At 40.5% G+C, this 16,571-nt stretch overlaps 1 protein-coding gene across 2 annotated transcripts in view; it reads left to right on the forward strand.

The window, feature by feature from the left end:
• npr2 (natriuretic peptide receptor 2) overlaps positions 1-16,571 on the forward strand; it is a 54,798-nt gene that overhangs the window by 28,056 nt on the left and 10,171 nt on the right. Inside the window, exons 8-15 of one of the 2 annotated variants that reach the window (XM_086052776.1) lie at positions 1,671-1,791; positions 4,324-4,398; positions 7,259-7,336; positions 9,100-9,204; positions 10,369-10,440; positions 11,152-11,311; positions 11,386-11,541; positions 14,364-14,553. In XM_086052776.1, coding sequence (XP_085908902.1) covers positions 1,671-1,791; positions 4,324-4,398; positions 7,259-7,336; positions 9,100-9,204; positions 10,369-10,440; positions 11,152-11,311; positions 11,386-11,541; positions 14,364-14,553 — 957 coding nt within the window. The remainder of the gene's footprint in view (positions 1-1,670; positions 1,792-4,323; positions 4,399-7,258; positions 7,337-9,099; positions 9,205-10,368; positions 10,441-11,151; positions 11,312-11,385; positions 11,542-14,363; positions 14,554-16,571) is intronic. The other variant, XM_086052777.1, reaches the window with a different exon arrangement.

Here is a 16,571-nt window from a genome sequence, read left to right on the forward strand (position 1 = left end):
AAGTTGATTGGACTCTCTAAATTGCCCCTAGATGTGATTGTGAGTGCAGATGTTCGTTTGTCTCTGTGTGCCCTGCGATTGCCTGGCAACCAATTCAGGGTGTCCCCGCCTACTGCCGGAAGACAGCTGGGATAGGCTCCAGTGCGCCCCGCGACCCTTGTGAGGATGAGCGGTATCGATAATGGATGGATGGATGTTCTATGTGGTCCGCTGATAGTGTAGTGGTACACACGCCTGAGTTGAGTGCGGGCAGCGTGGGATCGATTCCCGCTCAGTGACAGTGTCTATGTGTGCCCTGCGACTGGCTGGCGACCAGTTCGGGGTGTAGTCTGCCTTCGCCCATTGACGGCTGGGATAGGCTCCAGCAACTCCCCGCGACCCTATATAGGATAAGCGGTTTGGAAGATGACATGACATGACATGTTCTATGTGCCTCCACTAGTCTAAACATGTTTATTTGTGGAATAAAAGTTAAGCAGCAAAATCCACCTATTTTTAGCCATCTCAGGGGGTGGCCATTGTCACTTTCTGTCGACTGAAAATGACATCACAGTTGCTCAGGGCTCAGGTAACGACCAATCATGGCTCACCTGTTTTCTGAAGCTGAACCGTGATTGGTTGTTACCTGAAACCTGAGCAACTGAGACGCCATTTTAACCCCTAATATCACTGCTCATCTTTGTCATTTCATTGTCAGAATTTACTTCCTATGTTAATAAAATATTTAAGTACTTAACTAGTTATCTTAATTTTCAGTACGGATGCTTTAAAACAAGCAATTTCACCAAAAACAAAACAAAAAAAAAACAAATGAAGTCACGATAACAACTGCTTCCACTCCAATGGTTGCCGGCCCACAAAAAAAGATATACTATAAGGACTATTGTGACAAGTGACAAAATATTTAAGTACTTAGCTAGTTATCTTAATTTTCAGTACAGATGCTTTAAAACAGACAATTTCACCAAAAACAAAACAAAAAAAAGAAATGAAGTCACGATAACGACCGCCTCCACCCCAATGGTTGCCTGACCACAAAAAAGAATAATTGTGACAAGTGCCAAAATGGCCGCCCCCTGAGATGAACAAAAACAGCTTAACTCATATTCCACAAACACAATATCAATCAGAATGCTGTGTTTAGAATTGTGGGGCTGCATAGAACATACTATTGCAAAGAAAATCTTTGGGTTGACTTCCCCTTTAAACATAAAAGTGGTGAAACTGCAAAAAAATGTTGAAAGATGGTAAATACTCTTTCACAATACTCAAGGCAAGGAATACTGTGCGAAAAAAAAAAAGGCGAGCGCAAGCTATGTCTACGATTTATTGTGTTACGTTGTTACAAAGCTAGCATTCTACCTTGACTATTGTCTCTCTATAATGACCTATCATGAACCTTTGCTAGTATTTGTCACACTGTCTGTTGCTTTACTTATTTTATTTATTTTTCTGCAGTTGTATCTATATTATATAAAGGACACCATATATATATATATATATATATATATATATATATATATATATATATATATATATATTTTTTTTTTTTTTTTATCGAGCACTTTCAAATTAAAACAATACAAAGCCGCCACACTTAAAGAGAGTTTTTGCATCACTGTTAGTCCCTTGCTGATTTTACCACTGGTCCACATTTCCACTTTCTGTAGGAAACTGAAGTTGGAGAAAGAGCTGGCTGGAATGCTGTGGAGAATTCGGTGGGAGGACCTCCAGTTTGAGAGCCCCAATAAATACCACAAACGAGCCGGCAGTCGTCTAACGCTCTCACAGGTAAAAGATCGCCTCGTATTTTACTTCACGATTTAATTACAACAAGGGTAACAAATGAATACAAATTATCCGCAGGGGGTTAAGGAAACAAATTTCCAAAGCACTTAAATTCTTGTGAGGTAGACAGGCAGTGCTACACCCACATGAGCTCATATTAAAGCTGGCAGACTTAAAAATGTCATCATAATTCTCGACTTTATATTGCCTTCTGTGGCAGTGTCGCTGGCACAACCTCCACTGTGCAATTAAGAAGTTGTTGCTCTTCTGTCAGCTAGATAACACAACACAGCATCCGACAGTTTCCTTTTACGCCAGCCTTATTGTCTGTTGTTGTTTCTCTGCCGGGAATCCCCAAATGATCATTTGACACGTTCAATGTTTGCTGATCAGTACAGAAAAAGCAAGCAGTAGCAGCAGTCCTGAAAGAGTCCAAATCTTTTGTTTACACATTCCAGTTTGTTTTGCCAGTGGTTTATTGAAGGTGGCTGGGTTTGTGGTGGCAAAAACATATTAAGTGATCGTTAAAATAAGCTTTTGCCTGGCGCTCGTTCCTATATTTATAATACCTTGTCGCGTTCTTCAAGTATCAGGTTCTGTTGTCTGAGGACTCATGCATCTTCTGTGGGTTGAGCCTTGGCCTGCAAGCATTTGTGAAAAGCATCTTTTTCCCAGGATTACACTTTATGCATATGGATATAAATTAAACTTGTAAACATTTCAGTTTTATGTTTTCCTGTGGAAGCTTTTGCATACATTTTGTTTCTCGTGTGTTTTCATCACTGCTATTGCTTTGCCAGGGGAGTCTAATAAAAGAATGTCACCCGAGGGTGATGCTCCACATTATCAAGAAAATCACAGTTGTTATTTACTTTTGGGGAAAAGGAAGACTGGACTGGACTGGACTCCACAGGACATTTTCAAAAAAGTTGTTTTATTAAGGTAATAAAGTAAAATAAAAGTTGTGTGACATTAACAAGGAGATGGTGAATTAAGGTTTGGTGCTCGAATAGGTTACAGGTAAAATAGGTTTATCCGGATAATTGCCCATAACAGGATTCCTAATCATAATATTAATAAGATTGCGTTCCCTGGGTCCTGTATTGTACCTCGAACAACTATAAGTGTGGCGGGAGGGTACGACTGTCGGAATATGGTAGTTATTTATCGGCTCTCAAGTACTATTATTATCATATTGCACCCCCTCAGTAGAAACAATATCGCTATCGCTGAAAACTATGTGTGTTGTCAGAGTCTAGCATAGCGCTAGTTAACTCTAGCATTACAGACTCCATACCCGTTCTTACAGGCTCGCTAATCGCCTGTAACCCGACCTGCTCTGACGTGAACTGTCATGGAAGGCTCAAACAGTAATCTATATTTCCAGAAGGAGTGATGGCGCCTTTCCAGTTAGGGTGAAGCAGGTCGGGTCGGCCGCAGAGAGAAGGACAATTGTCTACAAATTACAGTCCCTGCTCACTACAAAAGCCAGCCAGCCACCGGTTAAGCGAGAATAATCTGCTAAACCTCTCATCATTGCCTCTCGCAGGCAAGGGGCCAGAGACAGTTACTCGATGCCGACTCATCTTTCTAGCGAGATCACAAGTCCTAGCTATGTTCCTCTTTGTGATCTCTGATTGCCTCATCCTAGTATCTTTGGAGCCGACGTGTATCACTATGTCGGAGTACCAAGTGTTGTTTGCCCTGTGCTGGTGTCTAGTCCTTTTGTGAGCGAGCTCCCTAAGATTAGCTTCAATGTCGGGTGCTCTGTCATCAGCAATATACATTACGGTGGCTGGATTTTTAAGCTTAATGTTACGGGTAATGGAGTCACCTATTACTAAAGTGCGGGAGCCAGTAGACCGAGTTGGAATGGGACTAGCTAACGGGCTGAATCTGTTATGCGTCTGAACAGGCTCACCGCGATTAGCATGCCGTTTAGGGCTAATGCTAACCGGACTAGCAGGTTGGCTACAACCCATACAGCATTATCATGTACAACATCAAATTTGAAGACTAATTCTGCCCAGTAGCTTCAAATTCCTTTTTTTTCAGCTGTTTTGCTTGCATAACAACTTGCAACACTGCATTTTGAGTGGTTCAATACTATCCCCATTATTATAGGAGCTGATTTCTTTGTTGATGAAAATGGAACATTAGATTAACTGTGAACTACATTGTCTATTTTGGAAAATAATAGCATATGCTTAATAATTTGGAGCACAGTGTAACTTGTATGTCTTTTCCAGATCATAGTTTCCAATGTACTCTGTGCTCCCAGTGTTTGCATTCTATCCAATTGTGAAAATGATGATGCTCAGTGTCTGCACACACTGCCTCCGCAATGCACCGATTCACTCTGTGAGAACATATTTACACAAGGCCTTGAGCTGCTGTTTTGAAGACCCGAATACACTAACGTTTTTTATGAATTTATTTTGCAGCTAAGTGACACCGTCGAAAGTGGACAGAATTTAATCCTCTTTGCTCAAATTGACTCAAGACTAACAGTATTTTTCATCCTTTTCCCCTCAGAGAGGCTCCAGCTATGGCTCCCTGATAACTGCTCATGGCAAATATCAACTATTCGCAAAAACAGGCTATTTTAAGGTAAGGCTTGGTGAGTTCTGACATTTTCAACTCTCTCTTTTGCCACCTACACATGTACATGCTCGCCGAGAAAGCTGGAGAGGAGAAAGCGTGTGGGCGTATTTAGGTAGTGGGTTTTAATGTGAGCTGCAGAATGCGTCAGTATTCCATTTTTTTCCCCTTTTTTTCCTCTCCTCCATTTCTCTTCCGACACTCCTGCCTTGCAGTCTGGACATGACAATCAACTTGTTGCTGACTTTAATTTGTCTGTTTATGGTGGAGGAGGTGTGAGGGAAGTGCCGCAATAATGAGAATGATGATTTTTGCGCGTGTGTGTATGTGTGTGTGTTTAGCTGCCTGGCACCAGTTATTAAAGATTTCCATTCACTGTGCAAAGGCAAGCAAACAGCAATTAAAAGGCTCCATATTTCGTGCATTTATTCAGCGTTGCGTCTCACATACGATATCATTAAGAAATCATTAAAGCAGAAGTAAGGAAAAATGGTGGTCAAGCTGCTTTGAAGTTGCTAATGAATACAGAGGGACCGCAAAGGTCAAACACAATCTCTTCTGGGACACTTGATGTCCAATTTGTTTATACCGTACCGGAACTCCTGCATTTCCTGGGTCTCACCATAAAACATTTCAAAGTTATGAATGGCACAAACCATATGAAAATGTCATAAAAAAAAATATATATATATTTGTATATATATATATATATATATATATATATATATATATATATATATATATATATATATATATATATATATATAATGGTAATAATAATCATAATAATGTATCAGATTTACAGTATATCTTTTGATTGTTTTAAGTTTATATTTCAGAAGTGTTTTCATGCAGATATATTTGCTGTAATTATGACATTTCAAGGTTAGGAAAAGCGTATAATGAATTAGTTTGCATCGTCAAGCGTCGCAAAAGAAGTTCAGATATTTACTGCCGTACTTGCTGTTTTTAATTTGATTGTGTAAAAGTACGGCCAATAAGTGTTGTACAGTATATTGTACAAATTTAATATGATTACTTCACCATTGTGTTAGCGTAGGTTCGTGAAAGGGATGCACCCACCTGTTACGGTACGTCTATACTACAACTCATAAAAATGCTCCGATACTATGACACATGATACCACTATACCACACTATTACCTCTCTGTTGAAGTTTGTGGTTAGTTAACTTGTGTCAGTATCCAGCCCAAAATAAAGAGAATTACACATTATATTTTTAAGCTAACATATAACTTTCTCTTGCAAACTCTGCTAGCTTAACACTAACACCCTGCAAAAAACTATTGACGGATTCATGAATAGCATAGATGTCCCAGTGCAAATCTTTAAATAAATTATGCCATGTCCAGTAAAAGTTTGTTTTTGAACAACATTTGATTAAACTAAAACAAATTGTCATCAAAATTGCAAGACGTAATGACATTGCATCAGTATACAATATTGGTGAGTTCTTAAACTCATTCACTGCCATTGACATATTCATTCATCTTTTCACAGTCTAGCCAATCAGGAACTATATTTTTTGCACTTTTTTCCCAACGTTAGTGTAAAAGAGGGTCTGAAAATGTCTGGCAGTGAATGAGTTAAACGTAACCTCTACTCGGTCTGAAAAAAAGTAGCATCCGTCCTTAGGTGATAAAATACGGTATGCTCTGACTTGCAAATTCCACTGTACGGACCAAACTCTGTCATAAACAGGGACGCCCTTGTACATTTTAGCATACTTGTACTTACTTACTTACATGTAAGTATTATTAATACAGTGTAGAAGTAATCACATAGTCAGTCTCAACTTTGAAGATGAAAATGAAGATGTATCTCACACAGTGTATTTTGATCTCTGTTGTTCTTCTTCAGAGGCTTTTTAGATTTGCTTCATATATTTTATGACGAGAGTGGAGACACAGAAGGCTCAACCATTTATATACTGTAGTACACTTGTATTCCATTCATTAATAATTTGCTGACTGGCTAACAGTGTTGGACATCCAACATTGAGGAATTCCAAGCTTTAAGAAATGTTTTTGACAAGAAATAATCAGAAAGTTAAAGAAGAAGTCAACCGAAAAATTATCTTTACAATAATATGTTGGATGCAGGCTCACTCGTCGGAACGCGACAATCTGATTAATATTATGTTTGTGGAATATGAGTTCAGCAGCAAAATCCACCCATTTTTGTCCATCTCATGGGGCGGCCATTTTGTCACTTGCTGTCACTTGCGGCGCAACAGTTCTCTGAAGCTGAGCCATGATTGATCGTTACCTGAGCCTGAGCAACTGTCATGCTCTGTCATTGTCAGTTGACAGAAGTGACAAAATGGCCGCCCCCTGAGATGACTAGATTTTGCTGCTTAACTCATATTCCACAAACACAATATGAATCGGAATGCCATTTTCAGAGTTGTGAAGGCGCATAGAGCATATAATCGCAAATAATGTTTGGGGTTGACTTCATCTTATATCATAAATACAAGGGTGCTTTTAGCATCGTGCCTTGATGTAGTGTACGTAAGCATGGCCTGATCCATTTGCTGTGAGACAAAGTTTGTAGTACTGCACACAACTCGGAGCAGTAATATTATACAGATGCTTGTGTTAACACAACATGGGAGATGTGTTGCCATGGCAATAAGGTCCTAAGCCTTTGAATTAGAAGCAAGTGTACCATCAAGTTGATTTGGAAGACGATATGGATAAAATGATCATACATTTTTGTTTTAATAAGTGGCTGGATTTCCTCTCTTCACTTTATAGACAATTTATGCGGTTCTTAATTTTCAATTGGCGGATATCTCAAAAACTGACATTCTAATAATCTGTGCTGTCACTGTGTCTTGATTGCAGGGCAACCTGGTGGCTATCAAACATGTCAACAAGAAGAGAATCGAGCTAACCAGACAAGTTTTACTGGAACTCAAGCATGTAAGTTGGAAATGGTTGATTTCTTGGTAATATGTTTGCTGTTACCCTACATGCCCCCCACATGAATTAACAGAGAGTATACTGGCACAATGTCAATCATTTAAAAGCCCTGAATTCAAGCGCCCGCCCATCAACTCCAAGCAAGAAAACCGATGGCTTGTGCTTTCGGTTTGAAGACAACCTTGGGTGTTGGGTTATAAACAAGGCCTTACATATTCATTAAATGTCCTCTTCCATCTGTGAAATGAAACAACCATGAAGTGACATGATTGTACTTGTTCCCACTACAGGGAAAAGACTTTCGCGCAAGGTTAAATCTGTCCTCTTCATTCAAAAAACTAAAAACTTGCTAAATATAATACAATTCCACATGAAGTGCTTTATTTTTCATTGGATGTTTAGGAGTGTCACTGATGGTGTAGTGGTACATTCGCTTGACTTGGGTAATGTGGCAGTGTGGGCTCAGTTCCCACTCAGTAATGGTGTGAAGGTGAGTGTGACTGGTTGGCCGTCTCTGTAAGTCTCCTGTGACTGGCTGGCAAACAGTCCAGCAATTAGTCTGCCTTCTGCCTGAAGGGATAGGTTCCAGCAACTATGAACAGGATAAGTGGTATAAAAAAAAAATTTTTTTTTAAAATGGACCGACGACTACTCACGTAGGTTGATAGTTGACTAATTATTAGTTGTCAGAACCTAGGTTACAATTAGGGCTGTTGCTATTGAATAGTTTTAGAATCGAATATTCCATTGATTATTTCAATGAATAATCAGATACAATTTTATTTTTATATATTTTTACATACATTATACATATATATGTGTGCGTATTTGTTTTTACTTTCCACGTGATTCCCAGCCGGTTAGAGAAGATCAGTTAGGGCTTCCTGGAAGCCTGCATGGCCTCTCAGTCAGTCAGCAGGCCACATGGGACAGGGGCTGCTGTCTGAACTGGCAACTTCTCAGACCTCCCAGAGGCCCGATTGCCCGTCAAACCTCAACTCATGAAAAAGTCAACCAGATGGGGTCCAATGGTGGAAACTTAACCACTTGTCTCCCGGCTGGCCTCCCCCTAAATCCCCCCCACCCACTCACCAGTGAGTGTTCAGCAGGGGGAATTATATAGGGCAAAGGGTAGGCTAACATCTCCCAAGCTGTAAAACAGGAGCAACCGACTCCCGGATTTTGCTGTGAGAACGGCTGTCAGTCATGAGCTTCGAGGGAGAAAAGTAACCTACCTACCGAAATTACAAACACGGTCTGGCTTTAGAAATATATTTGTTTAGTACAGCTTGGCTGGGGTCATGCTAAAGGCACCAGGAAGACCTTTTCATAAAAAGCCAAGTCCGAAGTTTCAAACTGTTTTAAATCATGAGTGATGAGATTTGATTGTGTAAATCCTCCTTGCCAGGCAGATTTAGTCGTTCAGATTCTGCTCGGCTGCGGTGCTCCTGCTTGTACATCCTCTCAACACATTTCTTTTTTTCTCCCCCACACACACACTGCCTCATTCATAACCACCAAGACCAAATTATGCACTTGCACGTTTCAACTAGGTGCCCTGTGCAGGAATTAGTCTCAGCATGTAGAAATAGACATTGTGCCAACTAACTGACTGCAAGTACAAGATTTTGATGAAATGCTGGCAGGGGTAATCCCAACTCTGAATATAAATGAACTGCCGGTCCTCTGCCTTGTCCTCGGTTTCCACACAGTTGGAGAAATGTGATACTTGGAAAGTTACACTGTGTTTGTGTTATTTTCAGATGAGAGATGTCCAATTTAACCATCTCACCCGCTTCATTGGAGCCTGCATCGACCCTCCCAACATATGCATTATAACGGAATACTGTCCCAGAGGCAGTCTGCAGGTAGTGTCCATTATTTTAAGAATACAATAAATATCATAATGCTACTATAAAAACATCTCCAATCAGTGTTTTCACGGTTTTAATTAACTGGCGATTCAGATCAGATTCAGAGCAAAGAACACAGAAAGTAAAACTAGTTAACTTGGAATTTCCACTCAAGGGATTGAAATGAGGAATACATGATTCTTGCTTGGTCCTTAAAAAGAAACAAATCGAGAAGAAAATAAATTGAATAAAAAATTAATCCGCATATATTTGATCAGTGACCAGAACTACAGCACTGCACTTATTTTCTGTTATATAACTTTGACAAGCTGAAGGCTTCTTGATTTGATGGTTTCAAAAATATTCCCCCTGAAAGTTCAATGATTGAGGGAACATTTTAAAGATGCTAAAAAAAAAAGATTGTTCAAAAGATATTGGGTTATTTTGGCTTGTTTTCAATAAAGCCAAGTTTGAGTTGAACATTTATATTGATTGGCTAAGGGATTTGGGGCATATGGCGCATTGTATGTATATATGAAAAGTTGAGGGCATGGGTGGGATTTTGTTTTTTGGGCAAAAGCAAAATGGCTGAATGAAAAGTGTTACCCTGGCAACCCTGTAAGTGAGCCCCATTTACTAATGCTCAAATCTGCCCAGGACCAAAAGTATATAAATGAAACTATTCAGTAGTTTTATTTAATGCTGACCCCAAGCGAGTTGAATTTGACACATTTGTGTCTTTGTCTTGGAGAAACGCAGTGCAGGATTCTTTAAGGCGTCTTATTTCTGGCCCGTCTTCTCTCTTCCAGCAGCTTATTAAAACGGACGAACTGGGGAATGATGTGGAACTGAACCGTGGGCTTTATCACTCACAACGGTTCAGAAGTATTTCTTTGTCGATGGGAGCGACTGTTATGATGTGACTGGTTGACAACTGTGTAGTCTGATTCCACTAACTGGCCGGGTCATTAGCAGCTTGCGGGTTGGCATGTGGGGCCCTGAGCATATGAAAGAATGCAAGAGGTCTGGCCTAAAGGTGTTTTCTCTCCAAAAATAAACTTTGAAATAGTCTGTAGCTGAAGAGATGCTCAGAAAAATAGATGTTTTCCTTGTCTTTTGAAAAGTTGAAGTTTTAAAAGTTCTTTCTGGTAATGATGAGCTTGTGCGCATGCCTTGCAGGACATTCTGGAGAATGAGAGCATCAACCTGGACTGGATGTTCCGCTACTCACTGATCAATGACATAGTGAAGGTACACGGGTGGGAGGGGTGAAATCACAAAGGCATTTTCAACTGCAAAAAAAAAAAAGATCCTTTGTGAGCCTCGGAGAAATGTAGAAACTACCTAGGTTGTTGCCATGGTTTTGTGTGGATTCTGTGTGAGAGAGAGTACGGACAATATGTAGTGGCACAACACAGCATACAGTAAATGTTGTCAGCATGGAGCGAGAGAGAAAACATGATTCTAAACGCCGCATATTTCTTTCCAGTGTCATCAAATCTAATCATGGATTTACTGAAAAAGATCTTTTCTAACCTCTAGCACACAGATGCTCTTTGTCACAAGATCCGACTCTTGGAATGGTTCAATATTGAACTGCATGCATAATGAAGTGCTTCAGCTGAATCGCTCCATACAGATATCAGAGCCCAGTAGAGAGGAGACACTGCTGAAGCTTTTGAGGGATGTTTCCACAAACTGACTCAACTGTTTCCACAAAATATTGAACCTGAGTCTGCCTCCACTGCCCCCCCTCGGAGGAATTAACAGTCGTTTCACAGAAATTCCCACTAGACTGTGATGTCCTTGAAACATGGCCTCTTTTCAAAACCCTCAACATACATCCACTTGTCAAAGCTTATTGTTTGCATATGTCCACAATTACTGTATTACCCTTCATGTTGAGAGGGAAAATTACTAATGGTGCCATGATGCATGAATGAATGTGCCTCTGCTCTTCAGGGCATGAACTATCTTCACAACAGCTATTTTGGCTGCCATGGAAATCTGAAGTCATCTAATTGTGTGGTGGACAGCCGATTTGTGTTGAAAATCACAGATTATGGATTGGCCAGTTTTCGCTCATCCTGCGAAAATGATGACTCGCATGCGCTCTATGCGAGTAAGTTGCCTTTGTGCAGATCAGATGTATTTCCAATATTCTTGCCTCCATCTTAACAGTAGCTCACTTTCTAGAAAAGCTGTGGACAGCTCCTGAGCTACTCATATACGACCACCATCCTCCTCAGGGGACGCAAAAGGGTGACGTGTACAGTTTTGGCATCATCCTGCAGGAAATAGCCTTAAGGAATGGACCTTTCTATGTGGAAGGCATGGACCTCAGCCCCAAAGGTAAATTGAACTACTGTGCATCCTAATGGCCACTTGATTGGCTAAATATTTTGTTTTCATCAGACATTAATCCATTAATCCTAATGTATAGTATATATATATATATAAATTTTATTTATTTATTTTTTTTTAATTTCCAAATACTGCTCAGAATGACCTCAATGCAAGCACAATTATCCCATTGAAGTGCATTTTATACATACATATACATATATATATATATATATATATATATATATATATATATATATATATATATATATATATATATATATATATATATATATATATCCATCCATCCATCCATTATCGATACCGCTTATCCTCACAAGGAGCCTATCCCAGCTGTCTTTGGGCAGTAGGCGGGGGACACCCTGAATTGGTTGCCAGCCAATCGCAGGGCACACAGAGACAAACATCCGTACTCACAATCACACCTTGGGGCAATTTAGAGTGATCAATTAACCTGCCATGTTTTTGCAATGTGGGAGGAAATTGGAGTACCCGGAGAAAACCCCCGCAGGCACAGGGAGAACATGCAAACTCCAAACAGGGAGGCCGGGGCCGGGATGGAACGTTTTGCAACTTAGTTGAGACAAAATAAACCTATATATATATATATATATATATATATATATATATAATTTGGAATGGGCGGCACGGTGGTCGACTGGTTAGCACGTCCGCCTCACAGTTCAGAGGTCGTGGGTTCGATCCCGGCTCCGGCCTCCCTGTGTGGAGTTTGCATGTTCTCCCCGTGCCTGAGTGGGTTTTCTCCGGGCACTCCGGTTTCCTCCCACATTCCAAAAAACATGCATGGTAAGTTGATTGGATACTCTAAATTGCCCCTAGGTGTGATTGTGAGTGCGGATGTTTGTCTCTGTGTGCCCTGCGATTGGCTGGCAACCAGTTCAGGGTGTCCCCCGCCTACTGCCCAAAGACAGCTGGGATAGGCTCCAGCACGCCCCGCGACCCTTGTGAGGAGAAGCGGTACAGATAATGGATGGATGGATGGATAATTTGGAATGTCCTGAAAAAGAAAGAAACTGCTGGTGTACTGAGCAACACACACCACACAGGTCTGCCAAGGGTATCAACAGCATTTGATGACAGAAACATTGTGAGATGAGTGAAGAAAACCCCAGACAACAGTCAGTGACATCACTTCCAACGTCCACGGGGCACAGGGTGAAGTCATCACAATCCGTTGTTCGAAGACTCCGAGAAGAGAAATATAAAAGTCATACCACATGATGCAAGTCACTCATCAGCAGAAAGGATTGGAGGGCCAGTACAGAGATGAGACAGAAGTTTAAGTTAATTTAATAATGTATGTTCCAATACCTTTGCTCACTTGGAAAGTGGGTGGCGTCAACCAAAAAGTGCTCTGTCCTGAGTCGTTGAACACTTTTGTCTCATTTTCATCTTTTGACCTGAAAGGTCTTCAGTATACAACCAAAGCAAAATAATTGACCTTGCTGTTCTAATACTTTTGGATTCGACTGTAAGTGCAGCTACAAAGAGTTCAGTTATTTTGAGAGGTGATTTTCTGTGCCTCAGGCAGGGCATTCCAAAGCTGAGGGGCCCATGACCACATAAGCTCGACCACCTTTTCGTTTTGAGGCATCAGGAGAGCCAGTAGAGGCCTGTTTGCTGTCTCACACTGGAGCTAATTTTCAGAAATGGAGATGGGGGCTGGATGTATTAAAGCTGATTGGTAACATGATTTAAAGTGGAAGTCAACCCAAACATATTTTTTTCAAGAATATGTTCCCAGCAGGCCCACTAGTTGAAGCACGGCATTCTGATTCATTTTGTGTTTGTGGAATATAAGTTAAGCAGCAAAATGCACTCGTTTTTAGCCGTCTCTGGGGGTAGCCATTTTGTCTTCTGTCGACTGAAAATGACATCACAACTGCTCACAATGACCAATCACGGCTGACTTGCTTTCTGAATCTGAGCCGTGATTGGTCGTTGTAAACAGTTGTGATGTCATTTTCAGTCGACAGAAGACAAAACGGCCACCCCCAGAGATGGCTAAAAACGAGTGCATTAACACTTATTCCACAAACGCAATATTTATCAGAATGCCCTGTTTCAACTAGCGGGCTTGCATAGAACATATTCTTGAAAAAAAAAAAGTTTGCTTTGACTTCCCCTTTTAAAAAAAAGACAAGTAATAAGTGTAGTCGAGAAACTGGCCCGATGGGATTTTGTCATCTGGTATTTATTAAAAGTAGAGCTGCTTCTTTTTATGCAAGCAGAAAAAATGGTTTGGGCACTCACCACAGTTCTGAAAAGTATAGCACTTATACTTGAACCCAATATTATTATAGTTTATATTTTTTAAAGAACATTTTACTGTCGTTTTCTCGGTGTAAAGCACAATGCTCTCATTTTGTTTGCATTCAACTTCAAAGTCATAGCCAGCTATTGGTTATCAGGTGATGACAAGGCCTCAATGGGAAATGAAAACCTTGAAAGCAATTCAAGAGCAACTGCTCAACCTCCTCAAAACCACAATGGATTTTTAACATCCCTTTGGGGGATTTTCGTCACTGGATGACGTGTGTTAGGTGTTTATTCACAGTCACGCTCAGTGGTGATTGTACAAGTGCCACTAAACCATTAAGAGGCTAAAGAAGCCTGCACCTTTTCCAAGGTCTGATAAAATGGTTTAAAATAACAGCAGAATCTTAAAACACTATAGTAGTTCTTTCCGAATACTATTAAAACCAAAGAAGAGGAAGTGGTGATAACGTTTTGAGTGCAACGTTTCCAAAAATGGCGAATAGAGATTTGTTTCGCATTTGACTCAACAGAACCTTTCCTCTCCATCTCAGAGATTGTGCAGAAGGTCAGGAACGGCCAGAAGCCATACTTTCGGCCAACAACAGATACTAGATGTCACTCAGAGGAGCTGACCATCCTGATGGAGGGCTGCTGGGCCGAGGACCCCGCAGAGAGGCCAGACTTTGGCCACATCAAGATCTACATGGCCAAACTCAATAAGTAAGACAGCGCCATCTTGCATTTGAAATGATTGTGATCTTAGTTAATTACATTTCTCAAAAACAATTGAGGTAATTTCGATATAATTCAATCTTCTGTCCGCCCCCATGATTTTAATTAGTACAGTCATTTAAAGTCCCACGCTACACCAAAAAAGCAGTCATATGAATATTTTTGTTTAATGATCCAAGATGATATCGTTCCCCCGAGCAGGGAGATCTGCCAGAAAGAGATATCCTGACACAGCAGATGGTCTCTTTGTCAAAACTTGGATTCACAAATGCATCTGGGAAAGGGCTGATAAAATCACTCTGGAAAAGGGCAAGCAAGCACTGTCGAAAAGTTTTTATTCATAATATTTGACATCCATTACTGACTAATCAGTTCAACCAGTATGAATGTGCACACTGCTAGATATTGCTATCTTGGCAAGTGCAGCGCCATTTTGCAAGTACAAAACATACATGGAAAAAGTACTTAGGGCAAATGTCTGCTTGTCTTTTAATGGCAATCCAGTCCCTTTGAGGTTCACCATTGTTTACAAGCTTTACAAGTTTTCTTTAACTAAAGCTTGAAATCACAAACAAACATGAGCGAGGCGATACATATATACATTACTAAACTGGAGCTGAATCGATAAAGGCTACGCCCGCCAATGGCATTAAAACAATTTCTAATGATCATGGGAAAGCTTCTTTTTCCTAATCAAGTCACTCAATGGTCTGGCTCCTTGTTGCCAGTTCATAGGCCTCAATCAGCACGCTGATGCGCGCTGGTACTTAATGCTGGTCTGGTTTCCAACAGCAGCTGCTTTTCTCAGAGTGCTGAGACTGTGATCCAGACATTCATTTGGGTTCAATATGCTTGACACAGACGTCTACCAATGACGGCAGACTTGTTTTCTGAATCTGAGCCGTGATTGGTTGTTGTGAGCAGTTGCGTCGACAGAAGGCAAAATGGCCGCCCCCGGAGATGGCTAAAAACAAGTGCATTTTGCTGCTTAACTTATATTCCACAAACTCACAATTAATCAGAATGTTTCAACTAGTGGGCCTGCTGGGAACATATTCTTGAAAAAAATATCTTTGGGTTGACTTTCGCTTTAAGTAAAATGCATCGGTAGCTAGAGTAGCAAAAGATGGAATCAGTTGGTTGTGGCATTCTCGAGTAGTCTTGAAATAGGAGCCTCCAGTGATCAATGACTACAACGGTAACGGGTGGCCATATGATGACACCCCCACACACACACGCACACATGCAACCCCCCCCCCAATCCCCCCACCCCCCGCCCACCACACACACACACACACATTCACATGCCTGTCCTGTAATCTCTCAATTTAGAGAATGTGAGATTTGCCTTGGCTACACGGCAGATAAAGTCATTGTTTATCATACCATCCAGGTTTCGTGAAATCCAATTAACATATATTCAGAATACAAGCAGGAACAAATCTAAGTGAAATGCAATGTTTTGCTGAGCTTAATTTACTAGATAATGGGCCACATTCACTATCTGTGCGTACGCTTGAATTGCATTAAAAAAACAACAACTCAATGCCAAACATATGTATGCTAATGTGAACTTAATCAACAACAAATACGTCATAGCTGTTGATCGGCTAATAATGTATTTTTTCTGTACAGGTTTTGCATACAGCATTTTCAACTTTAAGTTCAGAATTAATCAAATGTGATTAACATCATTATGATGTTGTTGAACATTTTGAAAATGGCATTAAGACTGAGAAAGTTATGAATATTCAAACATTCCTGCGCATTTATTAGTGAATGAAGCCCAATGTCTTTTTCTTTGCTTTTGTGTACTTTGCATTGATTCGCTGGATAACAGCCAATCAGAGTGATCAATTGTCAGTTTATGAAAATCCTTGCCTAGATGTGCGGTGGCCAGTGGCATAGCCAGAGAGTGGTCAACGGTGGCTGTGGCCCCCACGCACCTCTGCCCCTGATTGTGTTCATGTTAGTTTTTTTTTTTTTTTTCTTCAATCTCCCAAATG

This window comes from Filicampus tigris, chromosome 15 (genome assembly GCF_054856515.1).
Source record: "Filicampus tigris isolate MCC_2025a chromosome 15, RoL_Ftig_1.0, whole genome shotgun sequence".
In the NCBI taxonomy this organism is placed as follows: Eukaryota; Metazoa; Chordata; class Actinopteri; order Syngnathiformes; family Syngnathidae; genus Filicampus; species Filicampus tigris.